Source organism: Malaclemys terrapin, chromosome 5 (assembly GCF_027887155.1).
Source record: "Malaclemys terrapin pileata isolate rMalTer1 chromosome 5, rMalTer1.hap1, whole genome shotgun sequence".
Taxonomy (NCBI): domain Eukaryota; kingdom Metazoa; phylum Chordata; order Testudines; family Emydidae; genus Malaclemys; species Malaclemys terrapin.
Window position 1 is genome coordinate 63,310,999 of NC_071509.1, and position 23,804 is coordinate 63,334,802.

The following is a 23,804-nucleotide window of genomic DNA, read 5'->3' on the forward strand; positions in this document are numbered from 1 at the left end:
ATAATCCAACTCAGTGCTTTGATTGAAGCGGAGGGTTTGTCAACCCCAGCTAAACTGCTGTGTACTCTCTGTAAAGGAGCAGAAAACTTGACAAGGTTTTGGTGCTATAGGAAGAGCGGCTGAACACTGCAGAGAAAGGGCTAGGATTATTGCGGACTCCTGTAAAGAGTAACTTGGAAGGGAGGCCAACATGTATGTATATACTGTAGGTGTATGCTTATATACTGGCTGTTGGTGTCAGAGCTGTGAACCACAGCAGCAGAACATTTAAGGCACCCAGAGATGACACATAAGCGTGACTGAATCCCTTGCTGAACGCCAAAGCATCACATAGGCCACAAAATTAAGACCAAATGGAACAAGGTCATCCAAACACAAGTTTAAAATAGCTTCAAATCAAGTAATGTATAAAGACTTAGGCAGTGTAATTGTAAAGTGCTAGTATTGGAAACAATTATCTCTTTCATATTCCGGTTTCCAAAAGTGGCATCGTTTGCCACTCAATTCCTAGCATTAACACTTCAAATGTGAGCACTTAGTGACTGGTTTGTCAGAAACCTAAACTGTTTTACAAGCATTACATTGTACAGCTTGTAAAGTGACTTGGATAATTGCTGCAGTTTGAGTAGGTGAAACATTAGAGACCCATGTCACAACTACACCTCTACCTCGATAGAACGCTGTCCCTCGGGAGCCAAAAAAAAATCTTACCGTGTTATAGGTGAAACCGCATTATATCAAACTTGCTTTGATCCGCCGAAGTGCGCAGCCCCACCCCACCCGGCACACTGCTTTACCACATTATATCAGAATTCGTGTTATATCGGGTCGCATTATATCGGGGTAGAGGTGTAGCTATGAATTACACCTATTAATATCTCACCTTCTTCAGTTGCATATTATCCTATTGCAAACATTGTGTTTCCTCTTTCCTGTATTAGAATTGCAGACAGTGTACGGGATGGAAGGTAGAAACAGAGATAGTGATTAGGTCTTTGTTTTAAATATAGGGGCTTGTCAAAGCTTGCAGTTTTCCTCCTTTAACTTGTTCTCTGCTACCCACTTGGTAAGGCAACACCCATCTTTTCATGGGCTGTATATTTATACCTGCTTACTGTATTTTCCACTCCATGCATCTGATGAAGTGGGTTATATCCCACAAAAGCTTATGCCCAAATAAATGTGTTCATCTCTAAGCTGCCACAAGGACTCCTCGCTGTTTTTACTGATATAGACTAACACAGCTACCCCTCTGAAACCTAAAATCCACAAGGAATCCTTGGATATTCATTGAGAACTAGGATATTTGCCAAAACCCTTTATTCCACATCCTCTATGCTGTAACTTTATGACCCTTAGTACCACTTCTAACTGGTTTACTACCCACACATGCAGTGTAATCCCCTATAGCATGATGGAAGTAGAGTTCATAGCACAAAAAGGAACTAGTTTAAGATCATTCTGATACAAACAATTTGTACAAGCAAATAACGCTTATGCACATATCAATTTTATGCATGTATGATATTGATATAGTGTCAAGCACAAAAATGGCAGCCATGTTGCAAAAATTGGACATTAATGCAAAATCCAGTAAGCACAGGCAGCACAAGGGAATAAAACCTTACCAGAAGAAAACTAGTAATTCTGCATCACTAGGAAGAATTTGCCTAACCCAATGCAAAACAAAGATCCATCCCTGCCTTAGAAAAAGAGTATGCAAGATTTAACTGTCAGGGTTTCATAAGCTCAGAACAAAACATGGGAATTACTGCAGACAGCTATGAGACACATGAACCAGTGCATGCAGCTGAATGAGATGCTTAGCAAATCTGATGTTCAATGCCACTTAGAGAGAATGGTACTGAAATATCAAAAGAATGTATTTGTAGATTCTAAATACATCTGAATATTTGTTCTGTTAGAAGGTAGAGTTTGATTGGTTTGGATTATCTGTTTTAATTGTCAGGCTGCCTGCAGTTTAGGATAGATACACTTCTGCTGTATAAAAGCAAAGCAAGTTTTAAAATTTATCAAGGTCTCCTCAGGGGCTTCTTAGACTCATCTCCCAGGAAGCATCTTTAATAATTAAAAAAAGAATTGTTAGAACTGCCTGTCAACCATTCTCACTTATCTGACACCCACTCCTTTATCACAGATGAGAAAACAGTTCCTAGTACAAGTTACTGTTAACAAGCTTTCAATCATTTTGTAGTTTTAATAGCCACAATTTAACTGTGATGCAAAGCCCCTCCCCCCCCCCGCCCCACTGTGGCTCATTATAAAAGAGGAAACTGGAGAGGCTCGGTCAAAGGAGGGGAGTATAGTGGGTTTCTAGGTGCATGATGGAGAATTTAATTCACTTTGCCATGGACCAGGTATTGTGTTCTGAAAATAAAACGCAATTATTTATTTTGTGCGTCTTTGTTAAAGAAAATGTCAGTGTCAAGAGTTTGCACTGGGTACTGCTGTTTTTCTTTGGCAATAGAATTAAAAGAATAAAGCATTAGAAAGAGCCATAGGTCTTAAGTGAAAATGCTGCTCTTGGTGCAGTGCCTGTGTAAGATCCTTCACATTAAGGAAGCAATTCCCTGCTCTGCTGAAAGAGTTAGGGAGAGTGCCAGTATTCTAGTGCAATAATCTGGATGGGGCCACACTGCAGTCTAAGACCCTGCTCACAAGGAGGATTTTTCCCAGCCTACCATCACATTTTGCCCTTAGTCCCCTGCTTATTTTATGTAACTGGCCTTAAATTTTTTCCTCTTACATTTACAGGATCACATTTCATGAAAAGAACTAGTTTAAATATGACTAACTGAGAAGGCATTCAAGTTCAAACAAGATTCACACTGATACGTCTCAAAAGTGTACAGCATATCCATTGTGAAGAGCATCCTAAGTATGAGTTATCCATACATGACGTTCCCAGTTGGTAACAAGAATAGCTTAAGTACAGCTTTAATCATTTTACCTCATTGCTCTTAGTTCATTTATTGAGAAGAGCTGTTTTCCAAGCCCAAAGAACTAAGATGTTGCAGGGTACTGTGTTTCCCAACTCAGTGACAACAGTTGAGTTGAAGACGCTAAGCACCTTGCAGCATTCAGGCCAAGGTTTCTCTTGAAAGTTTCCAGTGATAACTTAATCAGAGAATAAGATAGAAAGGTTAATTTTAAAATCACAGTATGGGATTATGGCACACGGCCACACATCATGAGAAATCCCTGTATTTCTTTAGGCTGGAGAGATCTAAGAACAGATAGACCCAAAATATCTTGTTTCCTGCAGCAAGTTAGCTGAAAGGACTTCCATCTTCAGTGTCCTTAAGTTTACTGACCTATTTCATATCCACCAGATGTCATTAGCATGGAAGGTATGAAGTAAAAACCCCAATTCTGCAGTAGTCAGGATGATTGATACCCATTTGATTACTTTCAAGGGGTTATCCTTTGGTTTTTCCAGAGAAAAACTAGGAAATAGGGAGGGTATTAGATCACCAACACTTCAAGCTACCACATGGCCCATTTCGTGTCCCTGCCGCTAAGGAAGAACAAGGCTTCCTATATTGGCTATTCCGCAGGTGAGGTAAGATCCAAACCTGCGCAGTTTTGTGGCTCACTTCCTCAGATCTTTGGACACAAGAATTTCTATTAGTTGAGTAGTGTGCTAAATATACTTTGATTTCACAAACCATACTCCCTTTGAAGCATCATTAGCCAAAGCACTAAAAAAAGATGCACAATTGCTTAAACTGGGAGCTAGCAATAGTATTTGAAAATTTCCTGAATACATACTGACCCACAGATTAAAACAAGCCTGTGGAGAAGTACCTGGACCATCACCCCCATTTAATTTACAATGCCACTTCTCACAAGCTAAATCAATCTGCAGCCATCATACCCACAATCCCAATGAACTGTAAGAAAGGGGCATCTTCTCACCAATAAAATCAGAAACACAACAGGTACTTACTAGCTAGGAAAGACAAAAGTGGCCATCTTACAACCGGCAGCATAAGGCTGCAGCTGCTGGCTTTGACTAATTTAGAAAGCAATTTTGCACTGGAGAAGAGCATTAGGGACCAAGAAGTCACCGGAGAAGTGGCTTCATGGATATTGTGAATACCAAACCCATGTCATGCACCCAATAACTTCTGAGCCCCTCTCTTTGGAAGGCTCCTCAGACTGCCACATTCCTGGACAAATACAAGACCCACCATGAGTTTCTCTTCTCCATGGGCTGCACTCCTTCCCACCTGAAAGAGACCAGCTCTTTGCACCTTTCTGCTTCCCAGCCTCCTTTAGGAGTAAAGCCAGTGAGTCTGCTTTAAACCATAATGTCTTTGTCTATACTAGATGCTAAGTGGTGTTTCAAAACCATGCTGGCTGAGGTGTTTTAAAGCATCAATCTAGAAAAGCCCTTGGAGGTTTCCTACAGACATCACTGCATGCGTTACATGCAGTTGCTAGTCATATTTTCAAGCTTTTCATATTTCTAGGGGCTGGAAACCTTTCATTAAAAAAGAAAAGCTTCCAATCTCACACTCACATGACTGGGAGCTGCAGCCATAAGCACACATGTATGCCTTATTCCAGATCTGTCCATGGATATATCTTAACTCCACTAAGGTGGAGGCCAAGTTTGAGGAGCCCAGCAAAGCATGTGCAATCATATTTTGCACATCTACATAGATGTTGCTCACAGATTAAGGAGGAGTTGAGGATATCACTATTCCTCTGCCAGCACCAATTCAAGACTTGTAAACTAGAGGTAGCAGCAAGACATAGCACAATGGCAATTGTGGAGTGTAGAAATATCAGAAGTGATATTCCTGGGGGAATTCTGTGCCAAAAATAAAAAGTTCTGTGCATAATATTTTAAAATGATGCATATTTTGTCAAATCACAATTTTGACAGTAGGAGCCCGGGGGTGGGGGCCATGAAGGAAATCAGATTCTGCAGTAAAAATTTAAATCATATGCTGAATATTAATCCTGTACAAATTCTGCATTGCACAGTGATGCAGAATTCCAGCAGTGCAAGAAAGAGCTTTACCACAGACAAGCACTCCTGTTCACAACTTAAAGTCAAGACCAAAGGAAACCCCATTAGGATGCTTGCTAAAATTCTTCCACTAAAGTCATGCATAAGAAGTATACACAAGATAGTCAAGTTCAAGACTACCATAATTGCTACCCTATCCAGAAACTGACTCCCAAATGTAAAGTCACCAAGGGAACAGTTTAATATTGACATAAAAAGCATAAATTAGTGGCATTTTCTTCCTGGAAATAATACATTCATCATATGAAAGCCACTGAAGAAACAGGTTGCTTTCTAGCTTGGAAGACTATTTTACAATTAACAGTTGAATTCTTGAACCCTCATTCCAGAAATTATGTGATGTTAACACAGAATCTGAAAACTTGAGGCATGGGATGTAGAACAGATTCAGTTCACAACAAATGGAGATTCTAGTAACTGTCTGAGGTTGTGAAACAGTACTAGAGAGGTTAAATACCATTACCAATACTCTTGTAATATGACCAGTCTTTCAGTGCTTCCCCACCACCATTAATTTCAGGATTTTTTTTAAATGCTAACACAACAGGGAGTTTAAGTGAAACAAAAACCAGAAAACCCCATAACACTACATGTAATTCCATTTGTGCAGTTCTGAGGCCACCCTGTTTCAATTATTTGGTTATTCAGTGCAGAAAGTTAAAGATCACAGAAAGTATAACAGATTTTAATACTCCATTAATACTATAGATTAAAAAATATTGCATAGTCTTATGCATTTTTCCTAAAACATTGTTCTCTGTAAATTAAACAATTTTTATATAAAAGACACACAACCCTTTAAAACATTTATAGCATTCACTACCTTGATCTTCTATCCTTTTTTGATTTGTCAGTACATTTGTCCATAGTTTTCTCATTATCTCCTCTACACTTGGGACAATACCATTTCCCCTTTGGTTTATAGGTGAGTCCAACACATGAAAAATGAAACCACTCAATGGGACACTGTTCATTGTCACATCCTATCATTTCTCCATAGGACACTTGGTTACATAAGCAGTAAGTTGGCTCATTGGGATCTATTGCAAATTCAACAGGTGAAACTTCTCTTTCTTGTTTGGCCTTGGAGCGTTTCTTTTTCTTGGCCGATTTGGATCTCTTTTCTTTAGGTGGCTGGTCATCGCAGTCTTCAATCCCATTTGTTATATGGCACAGATCACGACTTTCGCTGGTCCGCTGGCGACGGGGTCTACGCGAAGATCTTTCTGGTTGGCAAGATTCCACTTTTGCCTTTTCTAGAGGCTTTTCATTATCTGACTCTTGGAAACACCGAGAGTGGGTCTCCATTTGCCGGGCCCTATTCTCTACCAGTTCAAGCATCTGAGTAACTATTTGAATTTTCTCATCTCCCAGTTCTTGGCTGTTGATTAGTGCTCGCTGAAGATGCTGTTGCAACCGTTTCTTCTGAATGGGATCACTTTCTGTCTTATATTTCTCATAGACATCATCGATTTCTTTTAATGCTTCTATAAAAGAAGAATCAGCATAACAGTTTTTAGTCAAGGGGGAGGGAGGAAGAATTATGCATCACAAAGTGGAACATCAAGGAAATGTATCTACATTTCTTCCAAGCGGTAGTTCAGTCTAACATGCATACCATATACTTCAATTAGCAGAAAAATTGACCTAGAACCTATGTTCATGGAATAAATTAAGTATTTAGTGCTACTCTAAAGACAGGCTCTCAGATAAGGAACTCTGATTTAATGATCAACAGAACAGTCTGCTGCAAGAGTTTTTGCAAATTGTAAGGAACAAAAAAAAGCTATTCAAAACACTGGAAAGACTAGCACGCAACTGGCAGGAATCCTTGGTACACGCTAGATTGCAATAGTTAAGAGTCCAACTGACAAGCAAGGAATCTAGAGTTAGCAATTCCCTAGCCCATCCATGGTAAAGACAATAGAAGGGGGAAATTTTCTGTAATGATTAAAGCAGGACTTACTGCTCTGCCAAAGACTAGTTAAATAGCCTCTGTACGATTAACCTAACCTCAAAGGGCACTGAAGTAGTGTTTGTAATGCACAGCAATCCACCAAAGAATTACAGTCATGCATAGTTCACTTTTGGCACTGAACAGTAATAGGGTAGATTAAAATACGCAATATTAAGAGTGTTTCTTTAATATATAGGGTGGATTTTTGGGGGCTATTCCAGCATATAAAAAAGTGTCCATCTACAATGTCTAGGGATAATGGGCCAGATTAAGAACACTCAGCTTTACCAATGAGTTTAGCTTTTTTCTGCCATGTTTTGTTCAAGATAGACTTTGAAAATTTAGCCCTAAATTAGGCATAGTCAGTTATCTATAGGTTCAAAAAGTGACTGAACAAAGCTACTTTGATGTAGGCCAACTATAAGTCAATTTAAGCATGTCCACACAAGCTTTTCCACTGGTTTAACGGAACCAATTTAAAACAGATTTTGGTTAAACTTGTGCTTAGACAAGGCCTCAGATTGTGAACTTTTCAGGGCAGAGGCCACATCTTCCATGTTTGGTGCATCACAGAACATTTTCAACAATACAGAGACAATTTTACTAATTAAGTGTTCACTAAACTTCTAGAGGCATTTGCAGGACTGAGTATTGGTTTATTCTCTTTTTTTTTTTTTTTGGTTTGGCAAGTCATGCACTATCATGCCCCCCTCTTCCAAAACAGCAACAAAGAATCTTCAGTGCAAGTTATGAGTGCACTGAACTTCAATTCTCTTCTTTTGTTCTGTTAGAAGTATTCTTCCCCAAATTAATGGTAACCTAGAACCTTTATTACACTTAAAACAATGATAAAGGCTATGCTAAACATTAAATAGCCAACTGCTAATATGATATCTTTAAAGTCTTATGTACAGCGTGTCACTGTGGTAATATTAGATACAGAGTTGTGACTTACTGAAGTGTCAGTGGAAAAAAGTACAGGCACAACTGTCCTGTAAATAGTTTGTTTGTCTGTAGTGTTTTCAGTGTAAACATACCCTAGGTTGCAAATGATGCAGGTAAATAGCTTAGATAACAACTCTCCCCATTATAATAAACGGACTTTGCATGTTCTGAAACTTCATGAAATAGCCTACTTAAACTGACAACATCCCTTTGAAGTCTATACATGAGACGTGTCCTCTACACTATTCCACCCAGCGGACTTGAAATCCTAGAGCAGTGTTATCCAAAAAAAGTCAGTGGAGTCCAATCTCCTCAACCCAAAGGCTGAACATATTACTTCATAAAGGTCAAGGGGCTGCTGTCAATGCTCTGGAGTAAATTCTCTGTCCTGTGCTGCTCCCTTTGCCATTCAAGTGAAATGGGAAGGAGGTACCACTTGCACATCCCCAATGGGGATTTCCTTGATGGGGAAATCCTGTGGAATAGGTGTTTCCACTGAAGTGCTACAGTGGCACAGGTGTAGGCACTACCTACACAGATGGGAGGGGTTCTTCCATCACCCAGATAATCCCCCTTCCAAAGAGACAGTACCTAGGTCAATGGAAGAATTCTTCTGTCAACCTAGTACTGTCTATATCAGGTGGGAAAGTGCGTGTGTGTGTAGGTTAGTATACATACTTTCTAGGGGTGTGTGAATTTTTCACTCCCTGAGAAACATAGCTATAACCGATGTAAGTTCCTAGTGTAGGCCAGTCCCCAGACATTGGAAAATAGTGCATGAGAACGTCAAGTGAAAATAACTAGCCTTCTGTTTCTCTATTTTTTATTCTTTGGATCACTTTGTAAGATTTCTCCCCACGAAGGATGCCACAGTTTAAGAACTATGGGACTAGCATTTGTCACATTAGCAACTGAAATACAAGAAGCAACCTGTAAGAGCACCAGTTATTTAAATGTTCCAGTTTTAATAATTTAAGGCATTAGGTAACATTGATTAAGACGTTTTTTATAAGTTTGATTTGACAGTGTTGCTTTAATGCAACTTTTAACTGAAACGGGATGTGGGATGGAGTCAGTATACACTCCTAAATAAATGCAACTACTTTGGGTAAGCTTCCACATTGTGTTCTGACCCAGAGTTTAGATTCTTTAAACAATAAGCCATATCTACACAAAAATTGTATGGCTTTAACAATCTAGTATAGTTAAAGCAGTACAGCTCTCCTAGTCTGGAAACAATTATACCAAGTATAAATATGCTTATATAGCTTATTCCCATATGGGAAGGAAAATAAGATATGCCAATATAAGGCACTGTATACCAGTATAACTGCATCTATTTTGGTAAGATGAAAAATCTCACTTATAACCAACATAGTAATGTCATTACAAAAATCATGCAGAGCAGGCCTAAAACAGGACCTTGTCCTGATATTAAAATATAAAGGGATAAGGGATTAGAGAAAGGGACCACCACAAAATTAGGATGTCCACTGTATTCCTTGGGTGCATATTTTAGTAACTCCACCCATGTTTATCTACAGATAAATTTGGTTAACCTTGAAGAAACTAACAGGATTTCAATTATTCAAATCTCACATATCTGAGCTCCCTATTTATTCAAAACAGTGCGATTTCTCCAAATTTTCTAAACTTAAATTAGCCTGGACAAAGTTGTGCTTTTTGCCCCCACAAAAGGTTGCTGTAGTACTTGGTGGTTCATCCCTCTCAAAACTAACAAGACACTAAACCGGGCCTGGGAAAAAATAGCTAACCTAGTTTCCTGGAGGACTGGGACAGGGGTACAGTACATTCAGTCCACTCTTACTAAAGTCAGTTCTACACAGTTAGTTAAGGGAAACTAAATCTGAAAGCCAGTTTACTTGGTGGTACTGTTCTACCTGTCTTCGATAGACCACTTGTCTAGGATTTCTTGGGTTAGATACTTTGATGGTATTTGATTACCTGATGCTATACTTCAGTTTACACTACAGGTTAAGCTATTTTTCCATAATGTAGCATTTCTGTAAGAGATGTCAGAGAAAAACTCTCTACTTCCACAGAGGCCAGAAGTAGAGAGTTTTTTCTTGAGAGCCTTTTCAACCTGTATATTGCTGGTTTGGGAACATAAGCCAGATAGGGGTATTTAAAATTTATTCTTGCAATGCAATTTACAAAAAGGGTACATCCTCTTTATTTCTTTGTGTTTGAGACAAGGGACAACACATACCAAGTTCCTTCCCTCTTTTCCCAAGTTCCTAGACTCCAACCCCACCACCACTGGTCACTGATGCTGCTTCTTTATAGCAATAACAAAGGCAGAAAAACATTCAGAGAAAAAAAATTCAAGATACTGAAATGTTATGGTTAAAAGTGAAAAAGCATAAAAATCAGGGTTTTCAGAGCTATGCTGCTTGGCAACTGCAACTCAGTCATCATGCATAGTACGAATAAATGCTTGCCTCATGTCATAAGTTTAAGACCCCCCATAGAGAGATCACTTTAGACTGAAGGTTTGATCATGCAAGACAGATACTGTTTGACTAGAGGTCAGAAACCTGCCCCCCATGAAGCAGCACCAACAACTTTAAAATGGTCTAAATTATACTAGCCATGCTATCAAAATGTCTTCAAATTGGTCTGGGAGAAAATCCTCTGAGGTTCAATGTTCTCAAAAAGCAATAAAAATAATATATAAAAAGCCGTAACTAGCTATGAGGCCAACAGGGAAAAACAATTTCATGTTAAAGTATGTAACGAGAATACATATCAATTCTTAGAGATTGAATCTACCTAATAGATTCAGAAAGTGGTTGCTCAGGAACATCCACATAAGCTTGTGTGGCTAAGAGAAACTGCTAAACTGTTTGACTTTGACAACAGGATTCAGTGTACCTCAGCAAATAAGATATTAATTAGAATGATAATTCAAACTCAGGAAAGTTGCACGAGACCAAGCTTTTGTAAACTTTCTGGAATCCAGAAATTTAACAAAAGCTTGGTCTCATGCATCTTTCCTGATTAATTAGAATGATAATTCAAAGAACATCTTTTCAATTGCCATACAGGCCACCTTAAGGAAATTGACAACTTAAATATCTCCTTTCACCCAAACTGAAAAGGATTAATAATATTTTGTTACAAAGCTGGGTAACATGTATCCAGTTGTGCTCTCTCTAGTCTTTTAGTTGATGCATCATAAAGATTGGCACTCCCTCCTCTTCGCAATAAATTTTTGATGCAATCTGGTATCTCTTCATTCTTTCAGCTGATAATGCCACTGAGTTACAGATCCCAGCAATAATCAGAATGAAGGGCTTTAGGATAGCTCAAACAAGAATCTGAGTAGCTTGTCTGGAATGGAATGTTTTAAATCATGTTTAATTTACACTTCAGTTGCAGATAACATTTTAACTACAGCTCAGATTGTTTTGCTGTACTACAAATTGCTTCTAGTGTTTAACAAAGAAACTGAGTAAGACAATGTTACTAGTTTGATTGTTCCTTATTCCCCATTCTTTCAACAAACCTAAACATTTAGAGTGATCAGGGTCAAGCATGTGACCTCATCTCTCAGAGCAGTGAATGTTAATTGTGTTTATATTCAAGGTAGTTTAACAGACAGACTTTTGATCCTTTACCATGTCAATGAGTATTACTATACGATAAACTAATGCCTCAACATACACACAGAACAACTAAATTACAGCTGCTGTGGGAACTATAAATGACTTTCACTTTTAGGAGTCCCAACACTACATTGATTCATTAAGAAACATTTGCTTGTAAGGTGGGCTCCAAGATACTACGCTAATACAAATAAATTCTTGATAAAACAGAAGTTCTGGGGCAGTCCACATTCAAAGAGGTTCATTTGAACGCAACTATTCAGTTGTGCATTAAAGTCATGCTGCACTATACAGCCTAGTAGATAGAACTGGAAGTCTTCCACTGACTTATTGAGACCCATGTAAATTCCTTAACCAGTACCACCTGCCCCGCCCCACCCCTTTGTAAAAATGGGACAACACTTAAGCATCTCATTTAAACATTTAGAAGTTATATCACCTTTCATCCAAGAATTTCATATAGCTCCATCCCACAGCACACTTTGCCCTACAGATCATTCTAAATGTGAGATTCCAAGTGTGGGGAGGTTAAGGGACAAGCAACTCCTCAAGGAGCAATTTCACAGCCTAGTGTGCCTCACACTACAGGGTACAAAACCCCAGACAACATACACACTGGGAACTGAATGTGCAATCTAATAAAATCATAGCAGGATGGGATTCTCGAAAGAACAGCTTGTCAGAATGGAGAGATAGAGGAAAGCTATGAAAGGTTAAAAGAAACCAACCAGGAAGGGGGGGGGGGGGAGCAAGAAATAGCTCAGTGGTTTAACCACTGGCCTGTTAAACCCAGAGTTGTAAGTTCAATCCTTGAGGGGGCCATTTAGGGATGGGGGCAAAAATCTGTCTGGGGCTTGGTCCTGCTTTGAGCAAGGGGCTGGACTAGATTGAGGTCCCCTCCAACCCTGATATTCTATGATTCTATTAAACCAATAAGACTTTACATTAACTCTTACATTAATAGCCAGTTTAGAAGGTATTACCAAACATGTATGAGTTAACCATGAACTACATATGCAATAGTTTCCTCAATACAGTGCCCCCCTCCCCAGATTCTTTTCTAGAAAGATAAATATACTGTAATTAGTCAAACCTGCTTGCAGCATTACTTCTAAACTCAATTCCTTGATCCTCAGAGGGGATGTCTTAAATCCACCATGCCTTTGCAGTTGCAGATAAAGACCTAAACCAAGGGTAGGCAACTTATGGCAGGAGTGCCAAAGGCGGCATGCAAGCTGATTTTCAGTAGCACTCACACTGCTCAGGTCCTGGCCACCGGTCCGGGTGGCTTTTAATTTTAAATGAAGCTTCTTAAACATTTTAAAAACCTTATTTATTTTACATACAATAGTTTAGTTATATATTATAGACTTACAGAAAGAGACCTTCTAAAAACGTTAAAATGTATGACTGGCACACGAAACCTTAAATTAGACTGAATAAATGAAGATTCGTCACACCACTTCTGAAAGATTGCCGATCCCTGACCTAGACTCTCGTGCACCCAATCGGTATGTCAAACAGCCAAGAGGAATTTTACCAAACTTTCTAGGAGGCGAGGTCTCTGCTCTAGACCAGTGCTATTTTGCCCTTCCACAGCACTCTCCCGCAAACCCCTCAGCACATGATCTTCCCACCGGAACACTGACATAACACCAGTAGCTCAGAGACTTGCCCACGCACGAGTCGCCGGCCAGCACATGTCACCCTGCCCAGGCTGGGGCAGGGCAGAGACCCCGTTCAGAGACTCACCACCAGAGAGCGGCGGCCTGTCAGAGCCAGCTCCGCCTCACAGAGAAGGGCTCCTCCACCCCCAGCTACGGGGACTCCCGCAGCTACCGGACGGGGGAGAGGGATATAGGAGCCGCTGTCCGTCCCCCCGCCCCCGACGGGGACTGAAGCCCCGCGCTACCCGCTCCCTCCCCAGCCCCAGAGGGGAGAGGGGCCGCTTCCCCCGCCCCCGGAGCCTCTCCAAGCCTCCATCCTTCCCGCGGGCGCAGCCTCCCTCCCCGCGGGGCTGGCCGTCACCCCTCCCCCAAGCGCGGTGGGTGACAGGGCTGAGGCAGCGGGCGGGGTCGGCTCCGCCGAGCCCGGCCCCGCACTGGGACCAATAACCAGCCCCTGACCCGCAGCCGCCGAGCCGGGCCCCGCATCCCCCCAGACGCCGCCTCATAGACCGGACTCCGCCCCCTTCGGCCGCGTCTCCCTCTCCCAACCGGGACTCGGCCGGGCCCGGCCCCGGGCCGCGCTCACCTTGGCACTGCGTGTCCAGCTCCCGCAACAGGGACACGTTGCGCTGGATGTCCAGCGGCAGCGACTCCACGCACTCCAGATAGTCCTGCACGTAGAGCGAGAGCAGCCGGGCCCGCTCCCCGCCCGCCCCCGCCAGCGCCGCCGGGCCCGGCACCAGCTGCGGCCCCCCCAGCATCATCCCCCCGCGCCAGCAGCACATGCACCCCCGGCCGGCCGGCCCCTCCCTCCCGGCGCTCACACCCCGCTGGGGCGCCCCTGGGCCGGACCCCTGGGCTCTCCCGCCGCTGCTCCCTGCAGGCTGCGCACGGGGATGGCCGGCTCCGGCTCTGCTCCCGCCGCTGCCCCCACGGGGCGGGCAGGTCCCGGGGTCCCTGGGCTTCCCCCCGCCTTGGCTCCGCGGCCGCTGCCGAGACAAACCACTTGGAGCCCCCGCCCCGGGCCGGACGGTGGACTCTGCGCATGCGCGAGGCCCTGCCCTAATAAGGCGCGGCTGGCGGCGCTGTGAGGGGTTCGCATTCTCCCGCCTTCGCCTCCGGGCCGCTCCTATTGGTTCTGGGACTGGACGTGGGTGGGGAGGCGGGGCTCTCTTAAAGGGAAAGTAACACTCCTTCCAGCCCCTTCCTCCTCAGCCCTGCGTTCTCTCTTCTGCTCTCAGAGGGGCTTTGCCCCACGGTGTGGCTGGCAGACAGGGGTCGCTCCCAGCGCGTGGGCGGTGGGACCCTCTGCCGTCATCCGTCCCCCCTAGGCTGCGGGTTGCCCCGTACTTGGGCAATGCCGGGCTGCAGGGAGCTGGGGGGAAGAAGGGGGCGTGACACACTTTTTAAATGTAAGTGGGGCTACTCCACTGCCCTTCTCCCTTCAAGGCAGCGGGTGCACAGGTCTAAATCACTTTCACTGCAGGTTATGTCTCAAGGCAGTTGAATGCCATGGCTGCGCCTGGTGCTGATGAGGTGCTGTTATACAGTATATTTTGAAAACTGATGATTCTTCCACCCCACACTTTCCCATCCATGGTTCCTGGGTTCAGTCACCCATCTACCTTTGCATGTTTCTTCATCCTTGCAGGATGATCTCTGTAACATACTGTAACTAATTTATTGATATAAATCTGCCACAACTTGTGAAGAAGTTGTTCTCTTTCATCCTCCCTCCTCCCCCCAAAAAAGAAGGAGTGCCCAATGGATCAGTAAGTTTGGTATTTTCTGCTCACATCACTTACATATTTAAGGATAACATTCTGTCCTTCTGCACTTTCCTTTCTGTAAGTATCATCTTTGGAACCATTTCAGCATCTGAAAGAATAATTCACCGTGCTGAAACCTAGTTTCTGGTTTCCAAATACACTACAGTGGGGGTACGGTGAGGGGGAGGGAAGTTCTATTGCAGTGCAATGTATATGCAGGTTAAAAATGTCTGCAGGTAGCTGGTACCTTTATTACCGAAACATCTTCAGCAGCTATGTCTAATTAATTTCTAAACAGAAACGCATTCTTTAGGACATGGACACATTTGTACCAGTAGTATAATAGACTATAAGCAGGCAAACAATACCTTTCCACTACGTTAGAATATGCTTCAAAAGCACACTTTTCTCACAATGGCAATTTATATGCTGTGATCTCTAATTAATTTATAGTCTTTGAGTTGCAAGTAGCTCTATCTTAGGCCATTCTAGCCCACAATAAGAGATATTGATTTTCTTGACAAAGGAATAAGATAAAACGATTCATGAAAAATTATTATTTAGAAAAGCTCAATGACAATTTATCCCCAGAAGTAATTTCAGAGAATTATAAATAAAGCCTCAAAGAAATTTAGTCTTTTAAAATCCACTTGCCTGTCAACAAAGTCTCTAATTTTAATAGAGCTTCCTGTCTCCCCAAAGTTTGAAGCAGAATTTGTCTCAGACATTAACAACAAGAAACATAGGCTTATATTTCTTAACAATGAAAGACTTGGAACAATTATATTATGCAAGTTTAGTTACCAAGAAATTTTGTTTTAATCTACAAAACTCTTTTCAGCTATTTTCATGTGAACTCTGCTACGATGACAATATTTGCCATCACAACATGGCCAACTGACAACTCTCTGACTCCACCTACTATGAAGAACTCAGAGAAGGCCCAACTGCACAGTTTACCCAGGAATTTAAGGATTTCATCAAATCCTGCCTAAAACAATTCCAAGAGAAACTCTACAACCTCATCCCCCACAATTCCACTCCAGGGAACTTCTACATGCTTCCCACGATATACAAGCAAGGGATCCCAGGCAGCTCCATCATATGTGGCCATGTCATTCTTACTGAAGGCATATCAGGATTCATAGCAACAATCCTCAAACCACTCACCACACAAAGGGCCAACTTCCTCCAAGACACAGCCAACTTTCACCAGAAACTCCACAACATTAACAACCTCCCTCAGAACACCATCCATGCCACCCTGGATTTTTTTCACAAATCAGTTTCCAGAGTGAAATAAACTAGCCAGTTTCATTTTAATTTGCGGTAAATTGTTAAACAGTTTCATTTTATGGCACTGATCATCGCTATATGGATGATTCAGACCACATTGTCAATGCAATATCTACTGGTGTTATAAATAACATTTATATTGTAAAAAATTGAGGACTTTAGTCATTTTGCATTGGAAGAAAAGTACATAGATTTATTGAACTGGTACAAAATGCTTTAAAAAGAAGTTGTATATTTTGAGCTGTTGTAGTTACACTTGTAATGAGTATGGACATCTGTATCATTCTGCAATCTTATAACGGAATTCAACTGAAAAATACAAGTTTCCATTGAAGAGCAGTGAAATAAAACAATAAATCGAAATTTTCTCTTAGGTCAATGACAGCACGTTTAAACTGCTCAACCCCAATCCATGATCTAGGATTATGCATGCACCATTGGTAGAGTAATATTCAATAAAATTAGTTCTGAATAATTCATAGAGGGCATGAAAATGGTTTTATAGATATGTCTTCTGTGTAATCTTACTAATACTGTTAAAAGTTTGCAAATTGTGTGACACTGCAGAGTTTCAGTAGTAACCTTACCAGTGCCATGTAAAAAAGCTATGACAGACACCTTCCTATTCTGCTCAGCATTTCCTTGTTTACACGTCTAAGGATTGACTACAGCATTACAGAGTTCATTTGTTTTTCCATCAGAACCCCTATATACTTTTCAGTCACTGCTTTTCTGTTTACAGTTCCCCATTCTGTAGGCTTGGCCTACATTTTTTGTTACTAGATGTATTACTTTGCCTTTGGCTATATTAAAATGCATGTTTGTGCCCAGCTTGCCAAGTGATACTGATTGCACTGCATAACTGACCTGTCCTCAGGATTATATTTTCTACAACACTAATCTTTGTCACCCGTAAATTTTATGAGCAATGATTTTATATTTTCTTCAAGATCATTGATAAAAATATTAAATATGATTGGGCCAAGAACTGATCTCTGCAGAACTCCAGTAGAAATAAATCTATTTAATGATGATTCTGTATTAATTATATTTTGAGAGCAAATAGTTAGTCACCCTTAATATGTCTTGTCATAAATATAAAGGAAAGGGTAACAACTTTATGTATGCAGTAACATAAAATCACTCCTGGCCAGAGGTACTGAATCACTCTACCTGTAAGGGGTTAAGAAGCTCAACTAACCTGGTTGGCACCTGACCAAAAGGACCAATAAGGAAAGAAGATACTTTCAAATCTTGGGGAGACGGGGAGGTTTTGTTTGTGCTCTCTTTGTTGTTCTCTCTCTGGACAGAAAGAGAGACGAGGCAGAAAAAACATCTCCTGAAAACATATCTGAAAAGAGCATCTAAGATTACAAAAATTGTAAGTAAGGGCAAGAAAATGCGTTAGATTATCTTTTCTTTTAGCTTGTGAATTTTCCCTGTGCTGAGAGCGAGTTTTATACCTGTTTTTGTAACTTTGAAGCTGAGCCTAGGGGGAATTCTCTGTATTTTAAATCTTTTTATTACCCTGTAAAGTTTACCTCTGCCTTGATCTCCTCTCTTTTTGCTGCTGCGACTCGGTAGTGCCTGAAAGTCACCTTTGCCCCAGGGTCTGTGATAATGTGATGATATGCTTCGGTGGTCTGTCCTGGTTTGGTTGAAAACATGTCCTGGTATCGGTTGATCATCTCAGTTACCTCCTTCTTCTGGTTCGGTGTCAGATCAGGGGATATCCTGATCTGCTCCTGCAGGTTATTTCCCTGGATCGGGGTCTCTTGGGCCACTACACGTGCCTCTTGCTGGTGCCAAGGTTTCAAGTGTTCTTGTTTCCGGCGTCCTGGCTGCCACACCTTGTAGGTTACTTCCTCCATGGGTTCAACCACCTCATAGGCCCCTGCCATTGGGCCAAAAGCTTGCTTTCTGCCGTGGGTACCAACACCATCACTCGATCCCCTGGTTGGAACTGTCGGACTTTTGCCTGGTGATTGTAATGGGTTTGCTGGGCCTCTTGCGCCTTTTCCAAATGTTTCCGTACAATAGGGGTGACCTAGGCTATCTGGTCTCGCATCTGCAATACATGTTCAATTATATTTCTCCCCTCATTGGGTTCCTCTTCCCAGATCTCTTTGGCGATATCTAGTATGCCATGGGGGTTGCACCCGTATAAATAACTCAAAGGGGGAAAACCCAGTTGAAGCCTGAGGTACCTCCCAGATGGTGAACATAAGGTAAGGTAGTAGGGTGTCCCAATCCTTCCTGTCCCGACTTACCACCTTCCTTATCATAGCCTTGAGGGTTCGGTTAAACCTTTCTACCAGCCCATCGGTCTGCGGGTGATACACTGAGAACTTCAGTCTATGTATGTGGAGCAGAGTACAGAGGTCCTTCATTAGCTTCGACATAAATGGGGTTCCTTGGTCTGTTAATATCTCCTCTGGTAGCCCCACTTGGGCAAAGATCCTCACCAGCTCTTTGGCTATCGTTTTAGAGGCCATGTTCCGCAGGGGGACGGCTTCTGGGTAGTGAGTAGCATAGTCCAGAATGACAGGTATATATTGGTGGGACATCTTCTCCAGGGGTCCCATTGGGTCCATGGCTATTCGCTTGAAGGGGACCTCTATGATGGGAAGGGGTACTAAGGTGCCTTCAAATGAGGACGGGGACTGTGCAGCTGTCACTCTGGGCAGGAGGCACAATACCTCTGCATTTCTTCATGTACTCCAGGCCCGAAGAACCGTCGTAGGACCCATGCCAGGGTCTTCTCTACTCCCAAATGCCCCCCAAAAAGATGACCATGGGCAAGGCTTAATAAGGCGTTCTGGTGTTTTTGAGGTACTAGGAGCTGCTGTGCCTTCTGCCCCTGTACTGATGAAACCCAGTACAAGAGATCCTTTTTCATTATGAAGTAGGGTCCTGGTCCTTGGGTTCTCCCTTCCACGGGGACCCCATCTATTTGTCACCTCCTTCCTAAAGTTGATGTACCTTGGATCTTCAGCCTGGTCCCATCTAAAATTTTCTCTCACAGGGCTAATCTGTCTGAGATCTAGGGGGCCAGTCTCCTTCGCCTCTCCTGGTTCAGAGGCATTAGGATTGGGGGTCTGGCTCGGGTGCTTCTCCCTCCAGGGCAGCCTCCTTTCCAGGTACCCCGGTCCGCCTGCCTGTCCGTGGGTCAGATCCAGGTCCCCAAGTCCCTAGCTGCCCTTCTTTCCCTTTTTGTCTTTCTGCCCCACTTGGGAGTGGAGAACAAATCTGGGGATATTTCAGAGAAGATTGAGGGCTGACAGTCTACTGTGGATGCCTCCCTAACTTCAAGGTTTCCCCCTTTCTCCAATTCCCCTACCAGGAGTAAGTCTCCAAATCCTGGGAAGCTCCTCCCTATGAGCTCCGGATATGGGAGTTTAGGGACTACACCTGCTGCTACCTCAGTAGTGTTCCCCTGGATTTCAATTTTTACTGGGATGGTGGGTAGTAACTAACTGTCCCATGGATGCATGTCATCCCTGTGTGTTTTGCCTGTAGCAACCGATTACGTTTCACAAGCTTTCCTGAGAGGAGTGTGATGGCACTCCCCGAATCTATCAGTGCTGTAGTCTCTACTCCATTTAGCCTCAATTGCCTGATATATTTGTGTGGGGTTAGTGCAACCCCCACAATGTGAATTAGGGAGCATGGGTTTTCACAGTTTCCTAGATTACACTGCATAGGCTCCTCGGCATTTGGGCACTGGGCAGCTATGTGTCCCCACTCCCCACAGGTGTAACAGCTATATGGGGCCTTAGGCATTCCCTGCGCTCTCAGTTTGGGTAGTCTAATGACACTATCCTCTTCCCCCTCAGTGCTCCGACTCTTTGTGGCCTCTGGTGGGCCTTCAGCTCCTTTTTTTCCACCTGGGCCCTCCTGGTGGCCCAGTCACCTGAGCTCTGGGGCTTGGTGCTGCTAGTTTTAACCCAGGGCGCCTCTTCCTTAACTGGTCGAGTCAGCTCCCTCGCCGTCCTTTGCCTCTCTACCAGTGCAACAACCTCGTCGTAGGTGGAGGGTTCGTTCTGGCTTCCCCAGGCGCGAAGGTCTGGTAGTAGTCCTCTCAGGTAACGGTCGATGACCAGAACCTCTAGTATCTCTACTGGACTTTGGGACTCAGTTCATAACCACTTTCGTGTGAGATGGATGAGGTCATATAATTGGGACCGCAGGGTTTTGTTTTCCTGGTACCTCCACTCATGATACCGCTGGGCCCGCACTGCGTTTGTTACTCCAGATCTGGCCAGGATCTCTGCTTTCAGCTGGGGGTAGTCTGTCGCAGCCTCTTCAGATATACGGGCCGGCTCCAGGCACCAGCGCAGGAAGCAGGTGCTTGGGGCGGCACGTCCGGGTCTTTGGCAGCAATTCAGTGGCGGGTCCCTCTTGGGAGGAAGGACCCGCCACCGAATAGCTGCCGAGGAATGAAGCGGCGCAGTTGAGGTGCTGCCAAAGTGCCGCCGATCGCAGCTTTGCCCCCCCCCCCCCCCCGCCTTTGCTGCCTGGGGCGGCAAAAAAGCCTGAGCCGGCCCTGCAGACATATCATAGTAGGCCTTCTGGGCCTCCCCACATAGGAATGGGGCGAGAATGCCAGACCACTGATCTTGAGGCCACGCCTCCCATAGGGCTGTCCTCTCAAAGGCCAGGAGATATGCCTCTACGTCACCCCCCCGCGTCATTTTCTGCAGCCAATTGCTGGCCCATATGATCCACGTCCCATCATGGCCGCTGTTCATCTCTGTAAGGGCCTTCACTTGGTTTACCAGTTCCCGCAACATTGTACAGTCTTGAGTGGCCTGGTCCATTAACAAGCGATTGGTCTCCTGTGCAGCCGCACTGTCTCCTGTTGGGCGGCTGCCTGGACACAGGTAGCCTCCTGCTGGCCAGCCATGGCTTGTATCAGTGCCCGCACTACGTCTTCCATTGTGGTGGTGGTGGTGGGGAAACACCTCTCTTTTTTTTTTTTTTTTTTTTTTTAAACAATACCACCCTCCTTCCGCCATGCTGTGCACACCAAATCCCACTCCTGACACCAGTTGTGACAAAGTTCCTTCTCTGCCTTTGTGGGTCCTGCGCTTATTGGTGGATTTGCTTGCCCCCTCAGTTTGGCCACTTTTGCCAGTGGCTCAAACCTGCCATTCACTCAGCTAACCTCATCACTGGCCAGCATGGGTAAAAGGAGGAGAACAATCCCCGCAGTCTCTGCTGACCCCCTTAGTGGGTCGGGGGACAGGCCAGGGACCTTCCCATCTGGTGGGACCCACAGTCCAGGTCCTCTTGTATCAAAATAGGGAGTTAGGGAGATGGGGGAAACCCAGGCCTGCCCTCTACTCCGGGTTCCAGCCCAGGGCCCTGTGGATTGCAACTCTCTACAGTGTCTCCTGTAACAGCTGCATGACAGCTACAACTCCCTGGGCTACTTCCCCTTGGCCTCCTCCCAACACCTTCTTTATCCTCACCACAGGACCTTCCTCCTGATGTCTGATAACGCTTGTACTTCACAGCCCTCCAGCAGTACACCTACTCACTCTCAGCTTCTTGCGCGCCTCTTGCTCCCAGGTCTTTGCACACACTTCACTAACTGAAGTGAGGTCCTTTTTAAAACCAAGTGCCCTGATTAGCCTGCCTGTCCTAATTGATTCTGGTAGCTTCTTAATTGGCTCCAGGTGTTCTAATTAGCCTACCTTAATTGGTACTAGCAACTTCCTGATTGTTCTGGAACAGCCCATTATCTTACTCAGGGAAAAGGGACCTGCTTATATCTACCTTCTATCACTCTCCTGTAGCCATCTGGCCTGACCCTGTCACAGTAGATTATGGTTTTGACTGTGCTGGATTCTTGAGACAGAAGGCTTCATATGGAAAAGGAACAAGCCAATTTTGCCCAAGAAAAATAAGGATCTTGCTGACATGTTCCTACAGTAGCAGTTCTTTTTTGAGGGGAACAGAGAAGTATACAAGAACCACACCTCTGCAACAAAGGGAAACTCAGCAAGTTTGTGAGAAAGAAGTATGCTGTACAACTTCAGGAAGACTCAATGACTGATGATTCTGGACCCTCATAATGATATCTACATGTGCTTATGTTCATTTTCCCTCCAGGTCAGGCAATAAGTATCCTGAAATTTGAGTACTATTTTGAGTCAATGGTCAGCATGTACTACATTCAAATATTACAGTCACTCCACTGATGAGTTAAAGATTCTTGGAAGTTCCTAGGAACCTCTTGTTAAAATTTTGCCACCAACCTAAAGTGAAACTTGAGGCAATTTTTTAACCTTTCACGAATTCATTGTCCTTCTGGAAAAATGCTGAACCATCCCTTCCAGAGATGACTCATCTCTGACGAGGATGAAAAAGAGAGTAACTAAAAATACTGCTGAAGAGCAATTTTTTACTTATGAAATAATCAAGTAACCCTCACTGGCAGGTATCTTTAAATATTTCCCAGGGAGGCATTCGCTGCCACCACCACTTCAAATTACCCAAGTGGAACACTGTGCTATACTACCAATATACATTAATATACATTTTCAAAAACAATGTATTAGTATTTCCAACGAAGTATAGCTTTGTCTTATTCTTTGGTTCTAGTTTTGACATAACATTTTTGTTTAAACAAGAAAACAATGAATGGAATGACCTCTTCCTAGCAAATTCTCATAATTTGTACTCCATCCTCATCCTTCTTGACCTGTCAGCCACCTTCAACATAATCAGCCATGTTCTTCCTGAAATCTTGTCCTCCCTTCGCTTCTGTGACTGTTGTCTCCTGGTTCTCCTTCTACTTACCAGTCCAATTACTTCTTCAGGTGTCTTTTGGAGGATCCTCCTTTTCCCGTCCTCCACATGTCTGTGGGGGTTCCATACAGCTTTGCCCTTGATCCCTTTCTTTTCTCTCTCTACACCTTATCTCTCGGTAATCTCATCTGTAAACACAACTTCAACAACCAACTTTATGCTGATGACTTACAAATCTCTCTCTCTCTCTTCCAGACCTGTTTCCTTCTGTGCAAACTAAATATCTCTCTGATATCTCTTCCTGGATGTCTAACTGTCAGATCAAGTGCTAAATGGCTAAAAGAGAGCTCATAAGCTTCCTCTCAAACCTTCCTGCTACCTTCTTTCTCTGTCACTGTGGAAACCACCACTATCCCGTCTACCACTCAAGCCTGTAACTTGAGCATCATCTTCAACTTGGACCTCTCTAGGTCCTCACATCCAGGCTACATCTAAATCTTGATGATTCTTTCTGCATAACATCTCTAAGATGTGGCCTTTCCTATCCATCCACACAGCTAAAACTCTTGTCCAAGCTGTCATTATCTCTATTCTCGATTACTTTGACATCTTCCTCTCTAGCCTAGACAAATGCAATCTTGCCCTACACATATCCATTCCAAATACTGATGCAAAGATCATTTTCCTAGCCCATCACTTTGACCACGTCACCTCTGATCCCTC

General features: G+C 43.4%; 1 protein-coding gene across 1 annotated transcript; it reads right to left on the minus strand.

The window, feature by feature from the left end:
* Positions 1-5,220: 5,220 nt before the first annotated feature.
* ING2 (inhibitor of growth family member 2) lies at positions 5,221-14,024 on the minus strand. Its single transcript, XM_054029998.1, has 2 exons — positions 13,847-14,024; positions 5,221-6,549 (listed from the first exon to the last, which is right to left on the minus strand). Exons 1-2 carry the CDS (start codon positions 14,022-14,024, stop codon positions 5,882-5,884), a joined length of 846 nt encoding a protein of 281 aa, XP_053885973.1. The 3' UTR covers positions 5,221-5,881.
* Positions 14,025-23,804: the final 9,780 nt, after the last annotated feature.

Coding starts and splice junctions, on each gene's coding strand:
- ING2 (XM_054029998.1), bottom strand. CDS start 14,024: ATGATGCTGGGGGGGCCGCAGCTGGTGCCGGGCCCGGCGGCGCTGGCG. Junction 6,550..13,846: donor GCTGGACACGCAGTGCCAAG/GTGAGCGCGGCC, acceptor CTTCTTTTATAG/AAGCATTAAAAGAAATCGAT.